The following is a 24,578-nucleotide window of genomic DNA, read 5'->3' on the forward strand; positions in this document are numbered from 1 at the left end:
GGCAAAGCTCGGGGTGGGGGGTGGGGGGGGTGGCTGAACCATGGATGCAAGGCACACCTGTTCCTGCCAGGTGTGGCCTCTGCCACCCCCATTGGGTGCAGATCTCGAGGTCGGCCCCAGACACTGGATTCCATAGGAGCGCTTCTGGTTCTGTGCCGGGCACGACCGTACAAATAGCGTTGGCAGACACGCCTACCGCTTTATTGGAGCTTGCTCCACAGCGGGCCCTGGGCTGAGCGCCCAACGCCCATTCACTCCTCTCACATGTACACTAACCACGAGAAGGGTGGCTCGTGTCTGCAGAGTGAACCCTGAGGCTCACACAGGTGGAGCCAAGGCTTCATGACAAGGAAGTGGCAGGGCCTCCAGGCATCAACATGATATAACCCAGCTTTGGCGACATTCTGTAAACATTGCCCTCGCCGTGACATGGCCCTGCCAGGCTCAGGGCCCTCTTAGGATAGGCCAGGGGGCCTGTGCAGCCGTGGCAGGAGCTGCTTGGGAATATAACACCCTGGGTGGCCCTCTAAAACTGCTTTCCTTCCGAGCATCTGTGAAATCCCAGTTAAGGTAGAAAATGACACTTGTGCAGGCTGAAATCAACCTGGCACAGGCTCCTGGTCTTGTTCCTGAGCTTCTGGCCCTTGCAGCTGGCAGAATGGCCAGGCAGACACGTGAGAATTGGAAAGCCCCTGCCTTTCCCAGTCCATCCAAAGGCTCAGGACTGACCGGCCTCTCCTCTCCTAGGACCTGCAAGCACAGGACCGTGCCCACCGCATCGGGCAGCAGAATGAGGTGCGCGTGCTCCGCCTCTGCACGGTCAACAGCGTGGAGGAGAAGATTCTGGCTGCGGCCAAGTACAAGCTCAACGTCGACCAAAAGGTGATCCAGGCCGGCATGTTCGACCAGAAGTCCTCCAGCCACGAGAGGCGCGCATTCCTGCAGGCCATCCTTGAGCACGAGGAGCAGGACGAGGTGAGGGCAGCGCCGGCCCCCACCCCCTCCCCGGCGTGAGTGGTGGACGCATGAGCGGCTTTCATTTTTGTTTTTTTACCTTTTTTGCACTCTTATTTTTTTTGCATCCCTTTGGAGTAAAGGGAGTGTGGGCTGAACGGAAAGAGGATGAGTACTTGCTTTTTCTTTGAAGTGGTTTTTTTTTTCTAAACTGCTGGTGAAAGACGCCGGATTGACAGCCCTGGAGACTGAAGTCCTCTATTTATCCACAGAGCAGACACTGCAGCACGGGCAGCGGCAGTGCCAGCTTCGCCCACACTGCCCCTCCGCCAGCGGGCGTCAACCCCGACTTGGAGGAGCCACCTCTAAAGGTGAGAGGGGTAGTTCAGTCTCCATGCCCATTCAATCCTCGGCTTCTCGGCTGAGACGGCCAGCAAGGGCCCTGATCCCACGGAGCGTGCGTGTGCGTGTGCGTGTGTGCCTCCCGCTGCCGTGTGGGTCCCCATCCACCGCAGCCGGACTGGGACCGCCAGCTCATTTCCCATGGACTGCCGCCGCTCGCCTCCGAGCCCGGCCGCCGCCCACCCTGGCCTCGCCACACCCGAACTAAGCGTGTGAAATCTTGTAGGAAGAAGACGAAGTGCCTGACGACGAGACAGTGAACCAGATGATTGCCCGGCATGAGGAGGAGTTCGACCTGTTCATGGTAAGCGCTGTGGGCTGGGCGGAAGCAAGGGCGGCCTTGCCACCTTGCTCACTTTTTGGTTGTTCAGTTTCCTGCCTGTGTGACACACAGGTGCTCAGATTCACACACCTCCCTGCTGACACCAAACAGACCAAGAGGTCTCAGTGATGGTGGCATCCCCAGCAGGTGATGGAGCCGAGCGCAGGCCTTTAGGTGGCCCCACAGTGACTCCTGATGGTGTCGTGGGGATGGTGGGAGACACGTACATACAAAGCTCTCGTCCTTGAGGCTCTCTCTCAGGGGGACTTAATACTGTCCTCAGTCACAGATGTCCCCACCCCTTGTGGGCATGGAGTCAGACGCCCTCGGCTCCAGCAGGCTTGTGCCTCCCACCAAGGCCTTACATGGAGCCACCACCCCATAGTCCCCTTTCACCACCTCCCTGTCCTCTTGGGTTCTCTCTGCCCTTGAAGCAGTGCCTCAGCCAGGATCTGATTTGGGGCCCGTCCAGCACAGCGACCACCAAGCCAAGCTGCTATGTAACTCCCGATGCAGCGTTGGGCCTGGGGCAGGGCAGCAGCCCCCGTCAGGGCGCCCTCGTGTGTCTGCTGGCTGGCCCATGCTGATGCGTCTCCCTCTGTCCCCGCCGCCCGCGCCCTGCAGCGCATGGACCTGGACCGCAGGCGCGAGGAGGCCCGCAACCCCAAGCGGAAGCCACGGTTGATGGAGGAGGACGAGCTCCCCTCGTGGATCATCAAGGATGACGCCGAGGTGGAGCGGCTGACCTGCGAGGAGGAGGAGGAGAAGATGTTCGGCCGCGGCTCCCGCCACCGCAAGGAGGTGGACTACAGCGACTCGCTGACCGAGAAGCAGTGGCTCAAGGTACATGCTGGAGAGGGCCGAGGGCGGGGCTCTGGGAGCGCGGGGCTTGGCCATGGGGACTCGGGCCTTTGTCCCAGACCTGAGCAGGTTCCTCTCAGCTGTTTCTGGTCAGTTTTGTCACAACAGTGACCCTCTGACTTGGGGTCAGGTTCACTCTGTTCCTCCTGCTGGCCGGCAAGAAGGGCCCCCATGCACTTCCCAGGCAGCTCAGAACCCCTGCCAGTTGGAATTGGCCATTTAGGTGTGAGGTTAGAGTAAGCGGCTGGCCCGTGATAGGTTAGGGACCGTTGAGTCACCCTGTGAGCTGGTTCGGAGAGCCGACGGGGGTCAGGCAGCCCCACTTTGGGCACATCTCCCCTGGGAGCTATGGGGAGGAGGAAGGAGCAAGTCCCCGCCTGAGGCTCTGAGCACCAGCTGCTCAGGGGGGTGGTGTGAGCACCCATGTCAGCAGGTGGCACCTGGCCCTTGCAGTAGCAGCTGTCGACATCCGAGTCAGGGCTGCGGGTGCCTTTTGGAACCTCCTGACTCGGCCCCGCTCCTCCCCACCCCAGCCGAGGGCGCTCTGCCCCTCTGCACCTGCTCGGGTGCCCGGCACTGAGGTCAGCACTGGGGTTACAGTGACAAATCAGACCCCACCCCTTCTCGGGTGCTCTGAGTGCAGAGGTGATGATTAAGAATCCAACCCTCAATTTGTTGTCCCTGAAACAATACTTCGCAGGAGGCGGGTGACAGCTTTTGGCTTCGCCCTGCTGCGAGCCACACCCTGGAATAAGTGGCCATCCCCCCACCCCTAGGCCCATGTTCACACACCCAGGTGTTCCCTTTGATTAACTGCAGCCCTGGTGCTTTCTCAGCCGTGTGGCCAGGGGGCCCTGGTCCCCTCTGGGAGCTCAGAACACCATAGACTTGCAAACTTGCCTGCTGAGCCATGCATGAGGCGGAGCTGCTGAAACCTGCCAGGGAACCACTGAGCCGGGGGCAGGCCCGGTGGGCTGTCCCATCCCCACCATCAGTCCAGGGCTCCAGGGCCCAGAAGAGAACCCTCAATGAGGGAGCACCGGCCCAAACCCAGCCCATTCCAGCTCCCTTGGGGGCTTTCCCAGCCCTGCATCATTGAGGCAGTGGGTGCCCTTTGAAAAATAGCTGCCCATGTGCTAATAATGCTGTGTGCACTTTCTTTCTTTCTTTCTTTCTTTCTGTCTCTCTCTCTTTTTTTTTTTTTTTTTTTGAGATGTAACTTACATACCACGGAATTCACTCACTTTAGACGTACAATTAGTGATTTTTAGTATATTCACAGAGTTGTGCAGCCATCACCACAAATGAAGTTTAGAACATTCTCCCCCAGAAGAAGCCTTTTCTTCTTTAGCTATCTTCCCACCCCTTTACTCCCCCTGGCCCTTGGCATCCACTAAGCAACTTTCTATCCCATTGATTTTGTCTATTCAGGACATTTTCTGTAAATGAAATCACATAATGTGTGATCCTTTGATGTCTGGTTTCCTTCACTTAGCAAAATATTTTCAGAGTTCATCCAGATTCTAGCATGTAACAGGACATGATCTTTTTATGGCTGAATAATATTCCATTCTGTGGACAGACAGCCTTTGTTTATCCATTCATCAGTTGACGGACATTGGGGTTGTTTCCACTTTTTAGCTGCTACGAATATTGCTGCTGTGAACGTTTGTGTACAGGTTTCTGTGAGGACATACATTTTGATTTCTCTTAGGTGTATACTTGGGAGTGGATCAAATAGTAATTCTTTGTTTAACCTTTTGAGGGACTAAAACTGTTTTCCAAAAAGGCTACACTATTTTACATCCCCCCCAGCAGCATATGAGGGTTCCAGTTTCTCCACGTCCGTCCTCGCTAATACTTTTTATTAGTCTCTTCGATTCTAGCCATCCTAGTGGGTGTGCCGTGGTGTCTTCTTGTGCTTCTGAATTGCATTTCCCTGGGGGCTCGTGGTGTTGCGCACCTTTTCACGTGATTACCAGCCATTTGTGTATCTTTACAAGTCTCTTACTAGACATATGATTTGCAAATATTTTCCTATTCTACAGGGCTTTTTTTTTTCCGCTTTCTTGATGTCCTTTGAAGCACAGAAGTTTTTAATTTTAATTAAGTCCAATTTCTCTGTTTTTCTCTTTTTGTTGGTTCCTTGGTGTCATGTGTGAGAATCCACCGCCAAATCTAAGATCACAAAGATTTACCCGCTATGTTTCCTTTTAACAGTTTTAGTTTTTCAGCTTTTACATTCCGGTCCATGATCCTTTCTGAGTTAATTTTTATATACGGCGAGAGGTCAGGTTCCAACTTCAGTCTTTTGCATTTGGCTGACCTGTTGTCCCAGCACCATTTGTTGAGAAGACAGCTCTTTCCCGTTTGAGCATGTGCCTCGTTATATGTCATATTCAATAAAGTTTATGGTAATAAAAAATTTATTTACCCCAAACAGACACTCCTCTGTCTTAGTGGTGGACGTGTCATGGGCACCACTTCTCTGGTAGCCCTCTGATGCCAGATGTATCCAGACCCTTCAGAACGTGCCCGGCTCTGGCCCTGCTGGGCTGACTGTTTCTCAGGCACGGGACCAGAGGCGCTGCTGTTAGATTCCGGGGGCTACTGTAATGGTTACTGCAAACTCGGTGGCTTAACACAATAGGAATTCCCCTCTCACAGTTCCAGAGGCTGGGAGGTTGAAATCGAGGTGAAGACTCTAGAGGAGGATCCTTCCTTGCCTCTTCCAGCTTGTGGGCCTCAGCCTCCTGTGGCTTGTCACTGAGTCAGTCCAGTTTCTATCCCTAGTGTCCTCTGTGTGGCCTGTTCTGTCTCGTTGGATTTGGGCCCACCCTAGTACAGGATGATCTTGTCTCGATCCTTAAGTGATTATGTCTGCAAAGACCCTATATCCTATGAGATCACAGAGATTCCACGAATATGTGAATTAGAGGGGACACTATTCAACCATTGGCACACCCTCCCCCGTGCCAACTTCCTTTTAGTCCTTCCTGCCTGCTCTGCACCTCCATGCTGTTCCTTTGGCGTAGGGGCCTTTCCCTCCCCTGACTCTTCAGACCTCAGCTGAAGTGCCAGCTCTGGGGAGCTCTCCTCTACCCCCAACCAGGACACATCTGCACCACCATCCCTCAGAGCACCACTCACCCTCCTCCTTGGCATTTGACGGACTTACCACATTTGTGAGATGTTTGTCACTGTCTCCCCTCCAGGAGGCTTGTGTTCAGTGCTGTGTCCTCAGTACCCGGCCCCGTGCCCCGCTTACAGTTGCAGCCAATAACCATGAGAAGAATAACCAGTGTGTCCCTTTGGGTCCAGGCCCAACCCCCTTTTCTGATTTCAAGCTCTCCCAGAAACCTGGCTTCCCATCACTTGTGTTCAGGGTAAAACATGTAAGTTAGTTTTTATCATTAAGAATTAATGAATTGGAATTATTTTAAAATTAATGTTAACAACCATGTCTTTTGACTTCAGCAGTTTCACTTCCAGGAATATCTCTAAAAAAAAGGATATCAGTCGTGGCAGTACTTAAAACAACCACCCGCCCAACCCACACCCCAAATTGTAAAGAACCTAAACACCCAAGAACAGGGGAAGGTTAAATCAGGGCCCATTGCGTGAGGAAATAATAAGTAGACATTAAAAATTATGTTGCAGAAAGACGAGAGGAAATATATCCAGGACACAGTAAACAAAAAGATGAGTCGTGACCTGGTACGTGGCTCCTATTCCAGTGCTGCCTCGGTTGTGCACATGCGCGTGATGGGAGGGGGCGTCCCACAAGTGGACAGTGGTGATGGCTGCACAACGTGAATGTACCTGATGCCACTGAGCTGCGCACTTAAACATGGTTGAAGTGGTCAATTTTCTTTTATCTGTGTCTTACCACATTTTTAAAAAAACGCGGAACATCTGGAGGAGAAGCATTGATGGTGTCACCTCTGGGTGGAGGGTTTACAAGAGCCCCTTCTGCAGGCCCCACACAGTGAGGATGTGCCTGTTAAATGTGTACACGGGCTGCTCATCTGTTAAAGACGGGCTTGGGTGGGCTGTGGCGGGGGAGGCGGGCGGCCTTGGTGGCCTTCACGGCCTCGGAGCCCATCCAGAGCCCCAGCGTGTTCCTGCCGCGGCCTCTGCTTGTCGACCTCGGTGCTGGCTGTCCTATTTTACCACTATTGACCCTGAAGGCCATCGAGGAGGGCACGCTGGAGGAGATCGAAGAGGAGGTCCGGCAGAAGAAGTCGTCACGGAAGCGCAAGCGGGACAGTGATGCCGGCCCCTCCACCCCGACCACCAGCACCCGCAGCCGCGACAAGGACGACGAGAGCAAGAAGCAGAAGAAGCGCGGCCGGCCACCCGCCGAGAAGCTCTCCCCCAACCCACCCAACCTCACCAAGAAGATGAAGAAGATCGTGGATGCCGTCATCAAGTACAAGGACAGGTAAGTGGGGGGCCATCGGGGGGCCTGCCAGCCCTGGCTGGGTCTCTGTGTCTTGGCGCCCCTGCCCTCGTGGGACTCAGCGCTCTGGGGTTGGAGGGAGAGCAGTGTCAGCTGTGCCAAGAGGGCCGGGAGGTGGTGTTTGAAAGGAGCACTGAGGAGGGGATGTCTAGGGACCAGGGCTCCAGCAGAGGCACAGCAGGGGACAGGCCCCAGAAGAGGGTGGCCGGCAGATCCGAGGCCAGTGGCAGGGAGACCGTAGGGGAGTGGCATCTGTGCGGTGATGGACGCTAGCACGTGGCTAATGGGCTGTGGTGAGCAGGCCCCTGGGCCTGAGCAGAGAGCCCGTGGCTTTCCTTCTGTGGACCTGGACCCTCAGCGCTTGCTGCCCTCTCCCAACTCGTGTGGCCTCCCTGGGCCATCACGGGTCAGCCACATGTTGAGAGGCATAGACCAGCCATTCCAGTCTTGAGGTCCTTGCCCTCGACAAACATGGTCTGTCTGTGGGTCATGAGCACTGCGTCAATAAGAAGAGAGTAACGGCCCCCCAGGAGACATGGGCATGTTCTGCCGGCATGGGGCGGGGCGCTTGGAGCAGCACAAGGCAGCCAGGGGTGTCCTCCCCACCCCAGGGTCTCATTCTACGTTCTGCTACACACGGGCTGATGTGGCTGTCCTGTAATGGGAGGGTTTCACAGCTCGGATTTACAGTAATGCTTAGCAGTTAGTCACGAAGCAAAGCAAGAGAGAGGTTTGATCTATTGGAGAGAATAGCGCTTCAGATTGGGCCCTAGGTGCGTCACTGGGAGGACCTGTTACCAAGCATGTAACCTTGGGGGGTGGTGACAATTACAGCACCCAAATAAAGGATACAAATTGTTCTTTAAAAAGAATCATTTTTTACTGGAAGAGAAGCGGGTGATGAAGTGGAAAAGAGGCATATTCAAGCTCAGCTGCTGGGCCTGAAAATGTAATTCGTGTTAGTATTAAGAACAAAATATTGAACTCGTTTGCAAGCTTCGCCTTGGAGACAAATTCCACAAAGGAAGTAGACCAACCATTATTTAAAGCATGGAATGTGCAGATATCCAAAGAAAATGATAGACCCTGCTATTTTCTTACTGATGAATTTCTTGTGAGGGAACCTCAACATGGTCAAAATGACAAAGACCCTTGAAGGTCAGCGGGGCAAGGATGGACTTTTCAGAAAGGCATGCTGATCCTTAGGACACCCATGTGGAGAAGACCAGCCAGGATCCCCTCGCGTCACACACTCCTGTTAGTGTGAAATGGATCCCAGACACGAACGTGGCAGGTACGGCGTGGGAGAAGGTCTCCATGGCCTGAGGGCATAGACTCACTCAATAGGACAGAAACGCCACTGGCTGTAAGACTCAAGTTACACTTCACTAAAATTAAACACATTTGTTCATAAAAGAGCGTCCGCATGAAGGCTGAAAATTGCCATAGACTGGGAAACAGAAAATCAATTTTAAAATGGGCAAAAGACGTGAACAGGATGCCCCCCCTCCCCAGAAGAAGAGAGCCTGCTGACCAGTCAGCACGAGAGAAGGAGCTCCAGGTCACTGCGTTAGCATCATAACATGGGGAAGGTGCACAGGAAAACAGTGGGGTGCCTCCCCGCACACACCCAAATGGCTGAAATCCCTGTAAGTGTCACCAAGGACATCACACGCTGCCATGGGAACATGTAGCTCTTGGCAGTGTCTTCTATAGCTCAACACTCAGAGAGCTTCTGACCCAGCCACTTCAGTCCTAGTCTTGAGTGCACAGGTCCGCCAACAGATGTGGGCAGGTGCGTCCAGAGCAGCTCTGATTGTAACTGCCCCAAATGGAACAGCCCAGTGTCCACCCACAGGAGAACGTGTCCACGGTGACCTCATCAAAGAGAAGAATTCTAACAGCCGCTAGAGCAGACAGACCACCACTCCCGGGAAGGATCTTACCATTTTGTTGAGTGATAGAAGCCAGACACTAAAAAGTGCCTACTATGTGCTCCCAGTTATAGGAAGTTCAAAAGCTGATGGATAGTGTTGAGCATCAAACTGGTTACCCGACGTCAGGAAGGGGCATGTGGGAACCTGGGACGCTGGGATCTTTTGTGCACGTGAAACACTCACCATGTGTGCACCTAAGATATGTGCACTTTCCTGTAGTTGGTTACACCTCGGTTAAAAAAAAGTGGACACTTGGAAACAGCATCCTGCATTTGTTGATAAGGCTTTGGATATTTTCAAACTAAAAAAAAAAGTCAAATGTCAGTCCACTTTCTTGGCTATCCTGTGTCTTACAGAGAATCCATCCGAGCATTGCATTTAGCTGTACGTTGTGTGATGTGAGAAAATGCCTCCCCCCTGCCCCTGGCCACCACAAACAGTTGTTCTTCCAGCTGTGCAAGACTGGGTGGTAAATCGGGTAGTAGATTAAAACCAGCTCTTACGGGTCAGGGACCCTTGTCAAGACCATTCTCTTGCAGGATGCTGAGAGCCTGGTGGGGATTCTGAGATCCGGCGTAATGAGAACCCCAACACTCAGAGCTCTGCTCCCAGCTGTGTCTGACCCACGTGGCGCTGTCTCAGCAGAGGATGTTCCCCGTGGTTTACATTTAACCTCACGTCCTCCTGGAACGGATGGTGGTGCAGAACTGGGAGTTTGCCGTCAGACTGGGGAGAAGTGTGGCGGAGTTCCAAGCGGGACAGCGTGAACGTGACCATTAACGGAAGCCTCCCACTCACTGGCTTTGAGAAACGTTCAGTTCACAATTGGAGCGGGTCCTTCCACTCGCTGGTTTGCTGGTGGCCACGCAGGAAGAGACCACGTGAGTCATGTCAACTCAGCAAAATCATCGCGTTGAAAAGTCACTTGAACGGCAAATGCTGCCAAAGATGATGTTCGGGTACCATGCTGACTTTTTAAATGGCCATTTTTGATGTTCTTAACAAACTGAATTTGAAACCATGGGGAGAACCACAGTATGGTTTGCCCAGCTAAAGTTAAACACGGTCCATAGGCCACCCTCTCTTCTGACAGCAGCGGCAGAGTTCAGGGCCCCCCATGACCACCCTTAGGCTCAGTAATTCCCTAGGAGGCCTCTCAGAACTATCTGCGGGCTGTTATACTCGTGGTCATGGTTTATTACAGTGAGAGGACACAGATTAAAACCAGCCGAGGAGGGAGGGCAGGAAGCAGCATCCAAGGACCGCCGCACTCAGGGCTTCCTGCTGCACTCCCCGTGAGGCGGCGCTGGCGGCGCTGGCTTCCCTGGCAACACTATGAGAAGATGCCAACTTGGGAAGCCTTGGTGTCTGGAGTTTTTATTGGCGCTTGGGCGTGTACACACAGCTGCCTGCCTGCATGACTGCCAGGTCTCCAGCCTCTCTGTGGTCAAGCTGATGCCACGTGAGCCAACACCCCTGTCCTGAGTCATATTCTAGACTCTGGGCTGAAGACCCCCATCAAAACAAAGACACCACATCAGACAGGACATTCAGGAACTGAGAGATGGCCTCCCAGGAGCCAGGGGCAAAGGTCAGGCCTTTCTTTGGCCGGGTAAAATTCTTTATGACACACCTGTCACACACCTTCTGAGGGACTAACCACCGTGCAACACGGTGAGAATGAGGGTGGAATGAGACTGGGGGTAGCCTAACAGGTGCTCTCCTATCTCAGACTTTCGATTGCTCCTGTGCAGAAGAGAAAATGAAACTCTGAATTTAAAAAACCCATTTGCTTTCTAGAACCCTGTGATTAGCTAAACCCTGTGCTTGAGTTAAACCTGGATCATGAGGAGAGAACTAATTGTTACAGCTTGGACACCAAAAAATGACTACAGTATGTTGTCGGCGTTTGGATTTGGAGTGGGGAGCCTAGCTTGCTGAGCAGGGGGCTGCGTTGCTGCTGTTACTGCCCCCGGTGACCGCGGTGGGAGCCAGGATGGCACCTCGATGTGGTGGCTCCAGAGAGAAGCTGTGTCTGAGCAGGGCCGCCCGCCAGCAGTTCGTGCCACTCTGAGTGTCGCTATTGATTGTTCATTTCAAGGCCACCCCCCAGTTGTGTTAAATAGCACTGCAGTGTTCGATGTCACCTTTGCATTTACGTCCTCGTCCGTACACGGCTAATGTCCTGATTTGGAAGCTTTTTGCTCCCTTCACACTTGTTCAGATGCAGGGCTGCCACACCCATCCCTCCCCTGTGCGCCCTGAATGGCACTCCCTGGAGTTGTGCAGCCCCAGCCTCGGGGCTGCAGGGCTTTGCTGGGTCAGGGTGAGAATGCCCATCCCGCTGTGGGGCCGCAGTGGGAAACCGCTCGAACAGTCTGCGGTCCTGCGCAGCTGACCATCGCTTCCCTGCCAGGGTGACCTCCACAGAAGGAAAAGCGGGCCCCGCCAGGAAGAGGACGGAGGGAGTGGCACAGGCAGACGGACAGGGGACTGGAGGCCCAGGCCACAGCCAGGGCACCCTCTTCTTGGTGCTGGAAATCTCAGGACTTCGTGGGGGAACCCTTGGGTCAGCAGCCAAAAGAGAAACCACAGTTAAGGAAGTATGTTGGGAGCAGGGATTTTCACTTTAAATCTAAACGTGCAGATAAGCTAGGCTCCGGGGTCCGGCCAGGAACTTGTTGTGGGGCTGGGTGTGCTGCCAGTTGGCATCTTCTCCCTTGACCTTCAGCTGGTGGCCAAGGCACTCGGGCACCGCCCCGAATGCCCGTCAGCAGGCGTGGGCTGTGGGGCACATCCCGTGTACCTTTGGGGAGGCTTCAGAAATGTGCAGACAGGCTCCAGGAGACCCCATGGGCCCCTCCGTGCCCCCCTGGCTGAAGAGCAGAGCTTATTAACAGCTACAGGGCAGAATTGTCGCTGCTATAAAGCCTGTGCGTTGGGCAGTGGAGGCGGGTCAGAACCAAGTTTCCTGAATTTGAAGACCATGCTAAGGTCACGGAAGAAAACATCTTTGTTTTCAGGAGATACTCACAAGTTACTCCCAGTGGCTCAGAAGGATGGTGATGTGTACAGGCCGCCCAGGCTGTCTCCCACATCTGAGCCCCCTGGGCGGGCCTTCTGGGTCCCCTTACCCCTCCCTCTACCAGGATGCAGCAACCCTGTGAGGACTGCAGGGCTTGAGTGTCACAGGGATCCAGGTCCAACACCCACCCCCAGGCCCCAGTTTCCAGGTGTGCAGCATAGAAGTGGAAGCCCTACATGGGATTGTGGAGACCCCCAGTGAGATGATGTGGGCCAGGCACGCAGCCAGACACCAGCGCTATGTCCCACTGCAAGTGGGGAAGGGCCCTGGCCACATGGACGGTGGCAGCTTCCTTGGGCCTGGGCCTGGTGGCCACTGCCCCACCCCTGTCAGCACTTCCCCTCTGCCCTTGCAGGAGACCTGCACTGCCTTGATTAGAATCAAGAAGTAGGTGGTTCTTCAGTTGAAAGGCTGTGCCTTGATTTAGAAGAAAAACTGGGGCAGAGTAACAAGGCCCAGGGCAGGCTATCATGCAGGAGCATTCTCCAGGAGAGGACATCCTAAGTGACTCCGGGCCCTTCAGACCAGGCCCCTGGGGAGCTGGGAGAGGGCAGAGGGTGGGCTGTTCTGGGTTCTCTTCCCTGAGGCGCAGGGAGGCCTCAGGCTTCTCCTGCCCGGCCTTTGGAAGGCCGCGCTGGTCCAAGCTCAGAATGGGCGCACTGGGAGCAGGAGGCAGCCCTCCGCCTGTGCGGCCAGGGCGAGGGTCAGCACTCTCTGCTTGGCACCCAGTCCCGAGCCTGGTGGGAGAGGCATCTAGGACGCTGTCTTGAGAAAAGTGCTGATCCCCATCGGCAGTCCCCGGGCCAGCCTGAGTGTGGGCGCAGGCTGGGCGGGTGGCCCAGTAGGGCTCAGGGCCACAGGGTGATTAGCCCGGGTGGCTTTGCTGAGCCGCGCTGAAGTTCTGAGCCTGCTACAGAATTTGCTGGAAGAAGCCCCACCTGCCTAGTTAGTCTGATTCTATCCCCAGGCTTCACTCCTTGCTGGTAATGGCCATGGTAGAGACAGGTCACACCAAAAACAAACATAAAAAAGAAAATGGATTCTGGTTTTACAGGTCTTAAGACTAGATTTACATAAAAGCTTAAAACAGGCCAGGTACACAGACCTGGACTCCAGAAACAAGTAGCTCTGGGTGAGCAGGTCGCAGCCTGACCCTCATGCCATCTGCCAGCCTCTGCATCCCCAGTGAGGTCCCCTGACATTCTCCATGCGTTTTGGTGGTCACATGCTGCTGTGCAGAGGGAAGATAGTAAATGAACGTTTGTGAAAATGGAAGAGTACAAATGTGAGACAGGAGATGTAAAATGGAAAGATCCAAATGACTGGGGGAAAAAAAAACAAGGAGAAGGGGAAGGGATGAATAAGGTCCAAAGTCAGGGTCAAATGAGAAATCACCAAATACAGGTAAAATTTTAAATGAGGCCCAGAGACCGCCTGATACAAGATTTGTAAGATAAATTGAGAAATGGCAAACTTCTGAGCTGAAACTGGTTAAAAATGTAAGTTAACTAAGGTTAAAAGTTAGCAGGAAGCAAAAAAAATGAAAAAATTTTTTTAAATTTAAAAAAGTTAAACAAACAAAAAAGTTAGCAGGAGGGCAGAGAGAGGGAGTAGCTGTGCAGGCCTACAAGGAGATGTAGGGGTGGGTCTGGGATCTGCATGGCAGCAGTGCAGACTCCTAGCCTGCCGACCCCCAGACACACCCCAGCCCCTTCCTCTGAGTGGTCCAGGGCCCCCAGTGCCATTGGCTTCCCATGTGGTGATCCTGCAGTCCCTGCCTCTTCAGAAGGGGCTCGAGGCCTCCTCTGTCTTGAGCCACTCTGCCCTGTCAGAGCTGCCTGGGGTGACAGCAGGCAGGACTCCAGACTGGAAGCAAGCTTCTCAGGACCTCGGTCATTCAGGCCTTGGGCCTCTCTGCACTCACATGCCCAGCTCCTCCCACCTTATCTGTTGCACTCGGGCTTGCTTTGCCTCATTTTCATCTTCTCCTTGATCCTGAGAAGTGTTCTTTGCAGGTCACGGTGCTCTGTTCTGTGTCCTCGTCGCCCACAGCTAATGTCTTCAAGCATCTGCCACGGCAGAGCACAGTGCTGGTCCTCACGGCCTTGCCGTCTGCTTAGGGAAACCGTCACGCACACTTGGAGTAGAGGCCACACCTGAGAGCCAGCCTGGATTATGACCCCAGTTCTGCTGCTTGCTGTGTGACCCTGGGCCTCATGTGTCTCTTCTCCAAAGCCAGGTTTAACCTCCAAAATGAAGGTTTCAAACTTAGTGGTTTCAAATCCAGCTTACAGAGGTGGGGGTGGGGGTGACAGTGGTCAGGGTTCCTTAAAATGATACTGGGTTATACTGTGGAGCTGTTAAGAAATATGAGCCCCCAGGTATATCGTTGGCTCATGTAGAACTATTAGTTCATTAGATACTTAATCAGCATCATAAGCTACATCATAACATCTGGCCCTCAGCATGCAGACCCAAAATAAAGCTTCTCCGCCCTCCCTCTTTGTTGGAAGGGTGTGCTGAGAGTCCAGCACCGGCGGCCTGCAGACCTTTCTTGTTGGCAGGTTCCTTGGTGAATATCGTTTCCTTTCACTCATGCATGCATCAGGACTTTTCCTGTACCACAGCCAGAAATCTGACACTGAGGTTTCTCTTTTAGGAGTGCATGCCCAGCAGGTGAGGGCTCTTAGCGAATATTTGTCTATGGGTCTGCCCCAGGTTTCTCAAGATAGGCTTGAACTTGTAATGGGTCAAAAAATTGAACCTGTAAAGTAATTTTGTCCTAATACTTCTTTAAAGTGTTTCATTATTTCATTCTCAAATTTCACATATGGTGTACCTTCTGAGATTGTTTCAGATAAATGTTCTGCTGCTAAGTCAGTTTTCAAAATCCTGAACAGCTTGCATCCAGGACCCTTGCTGGCTCAGTTCACTGATTGAGAATCAAAAGAGAAAATGGTCCCAGGGATAGAAGATGTCATTGGGAAATTTAGAAAGAGGGTCTAAGCTGGTCTAAGCTAGGAAGGAGAATGGGGCTGAGGGACAGGGAGGGAGGCAAATAGGATGTATCTTGAGTACGATGTTCAGTTGATTGCTTTTGCCTGCCTGAGGCCATTTGAGCTTGAGGGAATAATGCTGTGATGCACTTGTAATGTCTGCCCTGGTCAGAGGATGAAGAATGGAAGGTACCAGACAGTATGTTATCATCTCAATACAGACTTTCTCTCTGTTCTTTTTAGGATTCATACCAGGAGTCAGCAGCTTTGATTAAATCTGAAAATCTGCAAAAATGCAGATATGACCTACTACTTTTTATGTGTTTAGTCTGTGAATTAAGAATGGTTTTGTTTTTTTTTTAAGTGAATTTCAGAGAATCACAAGAAGAATATTTCATCATATCAAGTCATAGAAAAGTCAAATTTCATTTTTCATAAATTAGGTTTTACCAGAACACAGCCCAACTCCATGTTTACGTACATATGTGCCTATTATCTGTGGCTGCTTTGCTGCAACAGCAGAGTTGGGTAGTTGTGAGAGGTGGCATAACCTGCAAAGCCTAAGACGTTTACACTGGCTGTTCACAGAAAGGGTTTGCTGACCCTTGGCTTAGCATATGGGGAAGGATAGGGGAGACCCTGACGTAGCCTAGGGGAGTCCTACCTGCCACCAATTTCTGTGTCTGGGCCAGCTGTCATAACCTATCTGGTTTCTCCATCTGTTTGAATAGAATGCCGATAGATGGTCTCTTCTGACTCTGTTTCTCCTTTGCATGTTGTAATTTTGTTTATAGGACACATGGAAGGGACATGTGAAATGTGGTCTTTTTGGCTCTATGTGTTAGGAGCCCAGTTCTGAGCCCCTCAGGCAGAATAGGGATTCTATCAGCTTGGAGGCCATGGAGGAGTTAGTGAAGACTAGCTTTCAGGACCCAGAGCCATCTGCCACCTCTCTTCTTACCTGTATGGCTCCCACGGGTCTGGGCACAGTCCTCAAGGCCTCACACCCCAAGAGGAAATTGACCTGTGCTTCCCCAGATCCTGGTAGAAAGGCCCAGGGAAGAGCTCTGATTCGCTAGCTTGTGTCCCAGGGCTTTGCCTGGGCCAGCCATTGAGACCAGATGGCTGAGGAGCTGTGCTTGGTCCTGCCTGAGTCTTGGGGGAGAGGTTGGGACTTGATGGTGGGCAGCCCCACCAGAACCCTGAGTTGGCGTTGAGGAGGGTGCATATCCATAAGGAGGCAGATGCCATCTGGGCAAGTTAAATAAGGATCCCCATCAGGGCTCTTTGGGCTCCACAGACTAGGGCTTGTAAAACTAGACAAGGCCTTCCCCACCATGTGGTTAGACTTATTGCCACAAACTTGCTTCAGTAAGTTACCACTGGGCCAGATGTGGAAGGAATTGGGGGTGCCAGACAAGGCCTTAGTCACTCGGAGGCCTCCAATTTCTCATGTCTCATGGTGGTGGGGACAGGGCAGTGAATGAGATAAAAGAACATCCCTGCTGTGGGAGCTGACGTCTAGAGGCAGGAGAAGAACGTTACCATTATTCTCATTCATTGTCACACGTATCAGCCTCCATTGCGAGTGTGACAGCCCAGACTGGAGGCATGAGGGCCCTGCTGGGCGCTTCCTTCCCTCGTGTTTAAATTGGGGTCACAGGGCCAATCCTCACAGCCTCAGGATTCTCCCAGGCTCCTTCACTCTTGTCCCCACCACTGCCAGGTGGCCAGACACGGGGCAGGGCCAGAGAAGGAGTTCCAGACAATCTGCCTGCAGAAACTTCTTCAGAGCAAGTCTCACAAGATAGGAGGCTGCCATGGGCACACTCTCTGGGCAGTGGGATTCCTGGTGCTTGCCACCAGAGTCCTTTCTGGAACAGGGTGGTATATAAATGACCACGCGGGTGAGGGGTGATGAGGCACCCTTGCTCAGAGACATCCTTGGTGAGACCTGAGTTTGAACCCTGTTCCGTGGCCCTGAGACTTTCATCCTGAGCCCTTTATTCATTTAAAATGCTTTTTCAGCCCCTACGTGTACCTGGCTTTGTTCCTGGTGCAAAAGATGGAGCAAGTAAGACCGATGAGGTCTCTGCCCTCGTGGCTTGTGTTCTGGCTGGTGAAGACAGACGAGATACGGTGGGGAGAATGGTAGCTGCTGTGGACAAAAACTCACCAGTGTGCCTCGTGCCTAATAACATGTAAAGGTTAAAATAGCAAAGCTTCTAGAAGGAAGTACAATACCTGTGACCTCAGGGTAGGCAAAGATTTCTTTAACAGGACAGGAGAAACACCAAGTATAAAAGGAAATACTGATGAGTCAGACGTTGATCCAAACTAAGATCCAGTCACCAAAAGACACTGTCAAGGGAGAAAGGACATGCCGTGGACTGGAGAAGGTGTTTGTGGTAAACATGTCTGACAAAGGTCTCCCCAGGTGAACCGGTACTGCCTGGGAGAGGTCATGAGAGGAACAGTTCTCCTGTGAAAAGGTGCCCAGCTTCCCTGCTGCTCATCAAGAAAAAGTGAATTAAGAACCACAGGAGATGCTGGCCCCTACCCAGGTTGTAGGATGGCTCATTTGCTGCCAGAGAAGTGACCATGGGCTCAGTGACTACCAGAACTGAGCACCCTGCCGGGGGATCAGGCACTCCACCCCCAGTACCTTCCTAAGAGATTCGAGCCCAGTGCTTGGAAAAGAGTGTCCGCAGCCTCCTCCCTGTAACATTGCAGACTGGACACATCCTGGGTGCTTGTCAACAGCAGGTGGACAAGGGGACTGCTGCATGTGTCCACAACAGGGCATCAGGCAGCCTTGAATCACATGAGCTGCTGCCACGCCATGCGTCTCAGGGAGACCAGGCCTAATGCTCTCCCTGTGAGGTCCCAGAACCTCAAGTTCAAGAAGAGGCCAACCTTAGCCAAGTGCTGGAGGTCAGGAGGCTCACAGGAGCCCACTGAAGATTCGTGCCTTTGTGGCTCGTCTCAGTCATCTTTTTTATTGTGCGGTATTGGGGAGGTGACATTTACGCAGAGATGAGGGCGGGAGCTGGGGTTCTTTTGGGGAGCAGCCGCTTTGATGATTCTGAGGTGACCCTGAGGAGAGGGGTGCTGACGTCAGAGGTCAGGGACAGGCCATCCTGGAGGGCCAGGCAGCCCTCAGAAGCTCCTGGGCTCCATTCCAGCGGGGCGGGAGCTGTGGTGGGTCCATCTCTGACACAGATCGGGGGACTGGTGATCAAGCCTGGAAGGCTCTCAGCCCAGGCCGGCCACACCAGCCCCTGGTGTGTGGGGGCCTCTCCAGGGATCTTCTAAGGATTAAAAATGGTATCTCAGCACTTTTGCAACCTAAATCTTATGGTAGGGGCTTTCCAAGAGGTCTTCACTATCAAAAGCCCCCTGTGGTTCTCACACTCTGTCCCTCCCTCATGTACCACCGGTCCCCGGCCATCTGCATTCCTAGGAGGTCATGCCAGAGAAGGGTCATTAGGCGTCCTCAAGGGCACCATTCTTCTGGAGATTGATGAGGGGGTCATACTACAGAACTTCCCTCTGTATCGTGGCCCTAGCATCCTGTTCCCGAGCTCCCTGCAGGGCCATGTGCAACCAAGATCCTACCACCTGTGTGGATGCCACCGGGGGCCTGGGGCCCAATGAGTCTGGACCTGGCACTGTGCACAGCACCCCCTCCACGCCCATTAGTGGGCTGCAGGATGAATTTCGTAGCTCACAGCTGGCATTTCTCAGAAGTGAAACAGGAAATACCAGAGCCCACTGTGCTCAGTGAGGGAGACTGCTGCCCCAGGCTCTTCTGTTATTTCATGCTCGCAGGCACGTGGCCTCGGTCGGGGTGGGAAACGCACTGCTTGCTGTGCATTGTGACCGGAAGTGTAGGATGACGCTGTCAGGAGGAGATAGGAGGGCTCTCGGCTTAGATGGTCACGAGGGGGAGCAGGGCCTGTTCGGGTTGAGGAGTCGGGGGGTGTGGGTCTGGGCTCTGCTGAGTTAGGACCAGAGTAGCCCAGAGCAAGGTGGGTCGACTTCCTTCCTGTCTGCTTATCCAAAGTAGAGCCAGCAACGTGTTCTCGTTAACCTGTTCTCATTTTCAGAGTTTATGTAAGCAAATTCCAGTAGTCTGTGGCCAAACCACTCACCTATTCATGTGGGAAAGGAAGCCGGTGCCTCTGGGGAGGGGCTCACAGACAGGGATGATGGCCTGGGGCTAGCCTGGCCCCCGGATCTGTGACCAGCTGACCCCACATAAGGCAGGATGTGGCCGTCTGAAAGGAGAGGGGGCCATGTCCTGGCTGAATGCAGGCATCTCCACTTCACGCTGAGGAGGAGGGAGCAGGCCAGGCTGGGCGGGCTGAGCTCCATACCTGTTTCCTAACACAGTCGGAATAACAAGAGTTGGGTGAGAATGTGTGTGTCAGGCATCTGGCCCAGAGCAAAGACCAAACGATGGTGGTTGTCTGAGGCTGGTGAGGTGCGAGGACCAGATTCCAGCCCCTGCGTCTCATAAGGCCCCCATGTGCGAGGACCAGATTCCAGCCCCTGCGTCTCATAAGGCCCCCATGTGGGGAGGGAGGGCCGGGGGCCTCATTGATGCATAGACATCCTAATGGCAACAGCCTCAGAAAGGCAGTCCTGGCAGAGCTTAGCGCTGTTGTGACATCAGGGGCACCTCGGTGACAAACCCCAAGAAGCAGTCTTGTTGTCACTGCTGTCTCATAGAGCAGTAAACACAAACGAGGACAAGATGCACTCAGGACGTGCAGGCAAGTGGCGTGGGCAGTGGGAAGGTGAGGGCGGGCTGCCCTGCTCTCTGAGAATTGTCTCAAAAGACCAGGCACTAAGCAGTGCTGATGGGGAGTGCTGCCAGGAGCCGACGGCGCTCAGCCCACCAGCAGCACCGGGAGCCAGTGCTCTCTCCTAGAAGTGACTTTGAGGAGCCCAGGCAACAGGGACCTGGATGAAACCACAGCCAGAGTATGTGGTGCTTGGGTGTGGAGAGGGGACCCACAGAGCAAGGATCATGACTAGGTCCCCAGCTCTCTGGACCGCCGTCTGGGCCTCTGTCTCTCCAGGACACAATCCTGGTTCTCAAGGCTGACAGAGCAGAAGGGAAAGAGGGTTGATATCCTTTAGTTCTTGAAGAACCCACTCGCCCCCTCCTCGTCAGGCCCCGGGACGTTGTCACTGCAGAGCTCCCAGCCCTGGCACAGCCAGGCTCAGGGGTGGCACGTCTCCTCTGCTCGCTTGTGAGAAACAAGCACCTTCTCAGTGGAGAGGACTAGAAAAGAGCTTTTTGTCTTCTGTTAGCATCTTGCCAGGGGGCATAATTTCACTGCTTGTAAGTGCTGCCTACAAAAGGCACACGACATGCTTGGAAACCCGGTCTCTCAAGATGCTGGCGCTTAATGCTCCCACCCCGAGCCAGCTGATTCTTGTGTGTAAGTACTCAGGACTGTTCCCTCTTTCGAGTGCTGAGCAGGCTTCTACACGTGGCACATGAGGTTTCCTCCAAGGCGGAGGAGGCCAGGAAGTTGGGTGAGTTCAGAGCCTCATTTCAAATGCATTGTAGGTGTCTCTGTACGTGGCTGCCCCTCAGGAATGTTCCAGAACTCACAAGAGAGCACAGACATGTACAGGAAGTAACTCCTGAGTCGGCTTTGAATTTGTCACCCTCTGTCCTCTGGCGATGAAGTGGGGGGGCCCGGTGGGGCAGGGGTCCCCAGCAGGCGGGCCTGTGAGTGATGCCGCCATGTCTCTCCTTACAGCAGCAGTGGACGTCAGCTCAGCGAGGTGTTCATCCAGCTGCCCTCCCGCAAGGAGCTGCCCGAGTACTATGAACTCATCCGCAAGCCCGTGGACTTCAAGAAGATCAAGGTACCCACACGTCAAGTGGGAGGCAGGGGTTCTCTCTGCAGGGGTGTGCCACACTGGCATTTGACAGTTTGCGGCCAGGGGCCCAGTCACTGCCCTTTGGGGTTCCTTGTGGTCTCAAGGGTCCCAGATGCGCCGGCAGGTGGCCCCATTGCCCACAGCTCAGCCTCAGTTGTTCGGCTCTATGTTCGGTGGGCCTGGGCCTCCGAGTCCGCACAGAGCCTGAGGATTTGGCTGAGATCTCGTTAAGCAGAGGGGCTCCGCCAGCTCTGGGGTCTCTGGGCACGAGGGGGCCCCGAGGTAAGGCTGTTTCTCCCGCTGCCCACAGGAGCGTATCCGCAACCACAAGTACCGCAGCCTCAACGACCTGGAGAAGGACGTCATGCTGCTGTGCCAGAACGCGCAGACCTTCAACCTGGAGGGCTCCCTGGTGAGCCGCGCCCCGGGGCTGGGCCGTGTGCCCCTCGCCCCCTGTGGGATTTCCAGTTTAAAGACAAATTCCCCACAGCTTGGTCTGCTTCACTCATTACAAAAGCAGTGTGTGCTCATTGCTGAGAAAATGGCCAGAAAGAAGCAAAACATGAGAGAGACTCAGCGCCATCCGTTGGGGTGGCCCTGGGAGCGGTCTGTGTGCATCTCAGAGTTTATGTGGAATTCACTAGGGGACTCTTGGAAGGAGCCCTGTGCTGCTCCCTGTCCCATGATGGCGTTCACGCACACACGCAGAGCCTCAGCCTAGCAGAATTTGCCTGAGTGTTGGGACGGGTGCCTCCTGGAGAAGAAATTATACAGTCATAGATTTGGGGAAAATGCTGGCTTCAGTGAGGGACGTGAGTCTCCACCGTAGCTGCAGGAGCCTTTCACGATGGATGCTCCTGTGACTTCAGAGGAAGGGAGGAACCTGTGGCATTTTCTGGGCCAACACACCTGACCTTTGTCCAGGACCGCTTCCTAGCCCGGTGCACTCTGGGACACTGGCTGAGAAGGGATTGTGGAGCTGTCCCTCTGCCAGGGCCGGCTGGGTTGGGTGGGCAGGCAGCCCCCCATCAGATGCCCCAACCTGAGCCCTGCGTGTCTCCCCCCAGATCTACGAAGACTCCATTGTCCTGCAGTCAGTCTTCACCAGTGTGCGGCAGAAAATCGAGAAGGAGGACGACAGTGAAGGCGAGGAGAGCGAGGAGGAGGAGGAGGGCGAGGAGGAAGGCTCCGAGTCCGAGTGTGAGTCCCGGGCTGGGTGGGGTGGTTGGAGCTATAGCCAGTCGGCTCGAGCAGGTCACACCCATCTGTCCACAGCCGTCACTGCTCCCAGGGCCCTGGCTCCGAGGCCCCGCTGTGCGAGCTCATATCTTCTTTCCTTCTGGTCCCCACCCCAGCGCGCTCAGTCAAAGTGAAGATCAAGCTCGGCCGGAAGGAGAAGGCCCAGGATCGACTGAAGGGGGGCCGGCGGCGGCCGAGCCGAGGGTCCAGGGCCAAGCCAGTGGTGAGCGACGACGACAGTGAGGAGGAGCAGGAGGAGGTAAAGCCCCCCAAGCCCTGGGCCTTGCACCACGGCCCCGGGAGGCTAGATGCTCCCACACCCACATCCACAGATGGGGCAGCTGGGGCTCAGCACCATGTGGTGTGCGATTCCAGCCTGAGTCCCTGTGACCCTAGAACCACTGCTCTTAGAGCTGATGGGCATGGGTTCGGACAGGGCATCCCACCTCATTCCCGCTGCAGCAGCCTGCAGGGCTGCCGTGCTGAGCCCGACAGGGCCAGGTCTTGATCTAGGATGGAAACGGGAGGCACTGAATTGGAGGTGCCACCAGACCATCCCCTGTCCCCTCGGCACAGGGCCCTCCACAGCCAAGGCTGTCCTGGTGTCCACCCCATGTGCACCCGCAGGCCTCTGCTGCTGGCTGTGGTCTGGCCTGGGTAGGAGGATTTCCAAACAATGGTAGTGGGTTTTAAAAAACAAGGGAAAAACAAAAGTCCCATAATCCACAGTCATAAAAATGATGTGTAGCAGACACTGTGAACAAGGCTGTGAGTGGTCATCCCCAACCCTGGCACAGGCTGCAGTCCCTGCACCCCAGGGAGAAGCCACAGGAGCTTCAAGCCTGCAGTGGATGGTTTGCAGGCATCGGCCAGGAGCAGACCTGTTTACTGGGTTTAAATAAGCTTTGCCCTCTGCCTCTGGCCAGGACACCTGGCCCTTCCCTGCCTGCCGTGGCACCTGGGCAGTACATTCACTTCTGAGCCTGTTTCCGCTTCTACAAAGGAGGGCAGGGGTCACATGGATCACCCGGGGCCCGGCTCCCACCAAAGCTTGACAAGCACCATTTCATTGTTGCTGTTTTTCTCATACAGCTACTTGTACTAGCAAACCAGGTGCCTCAAAGTCAGTCTGACTGTAGACATACGGGACCTTACGGGAACAATAATGACATTTTGAACATGAGGGGTGGCCCTTGTACCTTGAGAGGAGGGTCTGGGCTGTAAAGCTCCCCAGCTGCCCGGTCTGGATCCAGCAGTGTGTTCTGTGGCCCTGGCCAAGCTGTGTAAAGTGTTTCTGCAGAGGAGGGAAGATCTCCTGTGGTCAGGAAGAACCAAGGTGGTTTTGAAGCCACAGGGCCAGGCAGACAGCAGTGGGGCAGCACAAGGAGGGCCCAGCAAGCCTCCCAGATCCCGAGGAGGAGTCAGTGTGGGCGTAGGTCCTCAGAGAAAAGAGACACTGGGGTGTGGCCGGGGCAGCAGGGGCAGAGGGCAAAGGCCAGTCCGCCTCCAGGCTCACAGAGCCAGTACCGCGCGCTCACCCGGGGAAAGTGGTTCCACTGCCTGCGTTGGCGGTTTAGTGCGTTTAAAGGTGAGGTTGGCCCCAGTCAGGGTGCTCTCACAGGCAGGGCTGACTCACACTGTCTCCTCCTGTCCCCCTTCCAGGACCGCTCAGGAAGTGGCAGCGAGGAAGACTGAGTCCCGACATTCCAGAGTCTCGACCCCGAGCCCCTCGTTCCAGAGCCGAGACGGTGTAGCCCTTAGCAGGGACGGGTAGCAGCAGATGTAGTTTCAGCCTTGGGGTAAAAGTGTATAAATGAAATCTTCCATATTTATACAGCATAGAAGATGTAGGACTGTTTGTGTCTGGCCCTGTCCTGGCGTCAGTAGCGTTTGTGACAGCATTAACTTTAAAACGAGAAAAAAAAAAACTATGAATTGGGGAACACGTGACACCTTTTCTTCTTTTCCTTCCCTGGCAGTACTGTTTCGGCCACAGTTTGGAATCACTGTAGTTTAAGTCGTGGATGCATGTGTGTAGCCGTCCACTCCTCGTACTGTATTTTATTGGACAGGTCAGACTCGCCAGGGCCCGGGGTTCGCAGGCCCAGCGAGGATATGTCAATGTCACTGGATGTCGAACAGTAATAAATTAAACAAACAACGAAAGTCTCGCCTTCTGGTGGACTTATTCCCGGCTCCTGGTGTGGTGAATGCCCACTGCGGGCCCATGTGGGGCCTTGCCATTCCTGGGGCCTTGTCCTCCCATCACCAGATCCCAGGGCACCCATTTCACAGTGGGGGGACACTGAGGCCCGGGAGAAGGAAGACACCTTTCCTGGGCCTCACGTCAGCCTGGCTCTCTCTGGCTCTCTCACCACTGCTGTTCTCCATCATTCATTCAGGCTGGCCCCATCAT

General features: G+C 54.2%; 1 protein-coding gene across 12 annotated transcripts in view; it reads left to right on the plus strand.

Moving 5' to 3' along the window:
* SMARCA4 (SWI/SNF related, matrix associated, actin dependent regulator of chromatin, subfamily a, member 4) overlaps positions 1-24,333 on the plus strand; it is an 80,944-nt gene extending 56,611 nt beyond the window's left edge. For 3 of the 12 annotated variants that reach the window (XM_032465674.1, XM_032465664.1, XM_032465665.1), the window contains exons 26-36: positions 748-975; positions 1,227-1,325; positions 1,583-1,660; positions 2,303-2,521; positions 6,200-6,256; positions 6,721-6,983; positions 20,800-20,908; positions 21,234-21,335; positions 21,991-22,123; positions 22,279-22,421; positions 23,825-24,333. In XM_032465674.1, coding sequence (XP_032321565.1) covers positions 748-975; positions 1,227-1,325; positions 1,583-1,660; positions 2,303-2,521; positions 6,200-6,256; positions 6,721-6,983; positions 20,800-20,908; positions 21,234-21,335; positions 21,991-22,123; positions 22,279-22,421; positions 23,825-23,857 — 1,464 coding nt within the window. In that variant the 3' untranslated portion in view covers positions 23,858-24,333. The other 9 variants (XM_032465667.1, XM_032465668.1, XM_032465669.1 and 6 more) reach the window with 9 other exon arrangements.
* The last annotated feature ends 245 nt before the right edge of the window (positions 24,334-24,578 follow it).

Source organism: Camelus ferus, chromosome 22, assembly GCF_009834535.1.
Source record: "Camelus ferus isolate YT-003-E chromosome 22, BCGSAC_Cfer_1.0, whole genome shotgun sequence".
NCBI classification, from domain to species: domain Eukaryota; kingdom Metazoa; phylum Chordata; class Mammalia; order Artiodactyla; family Camelidae; genus Camelus; species Camelus ferus.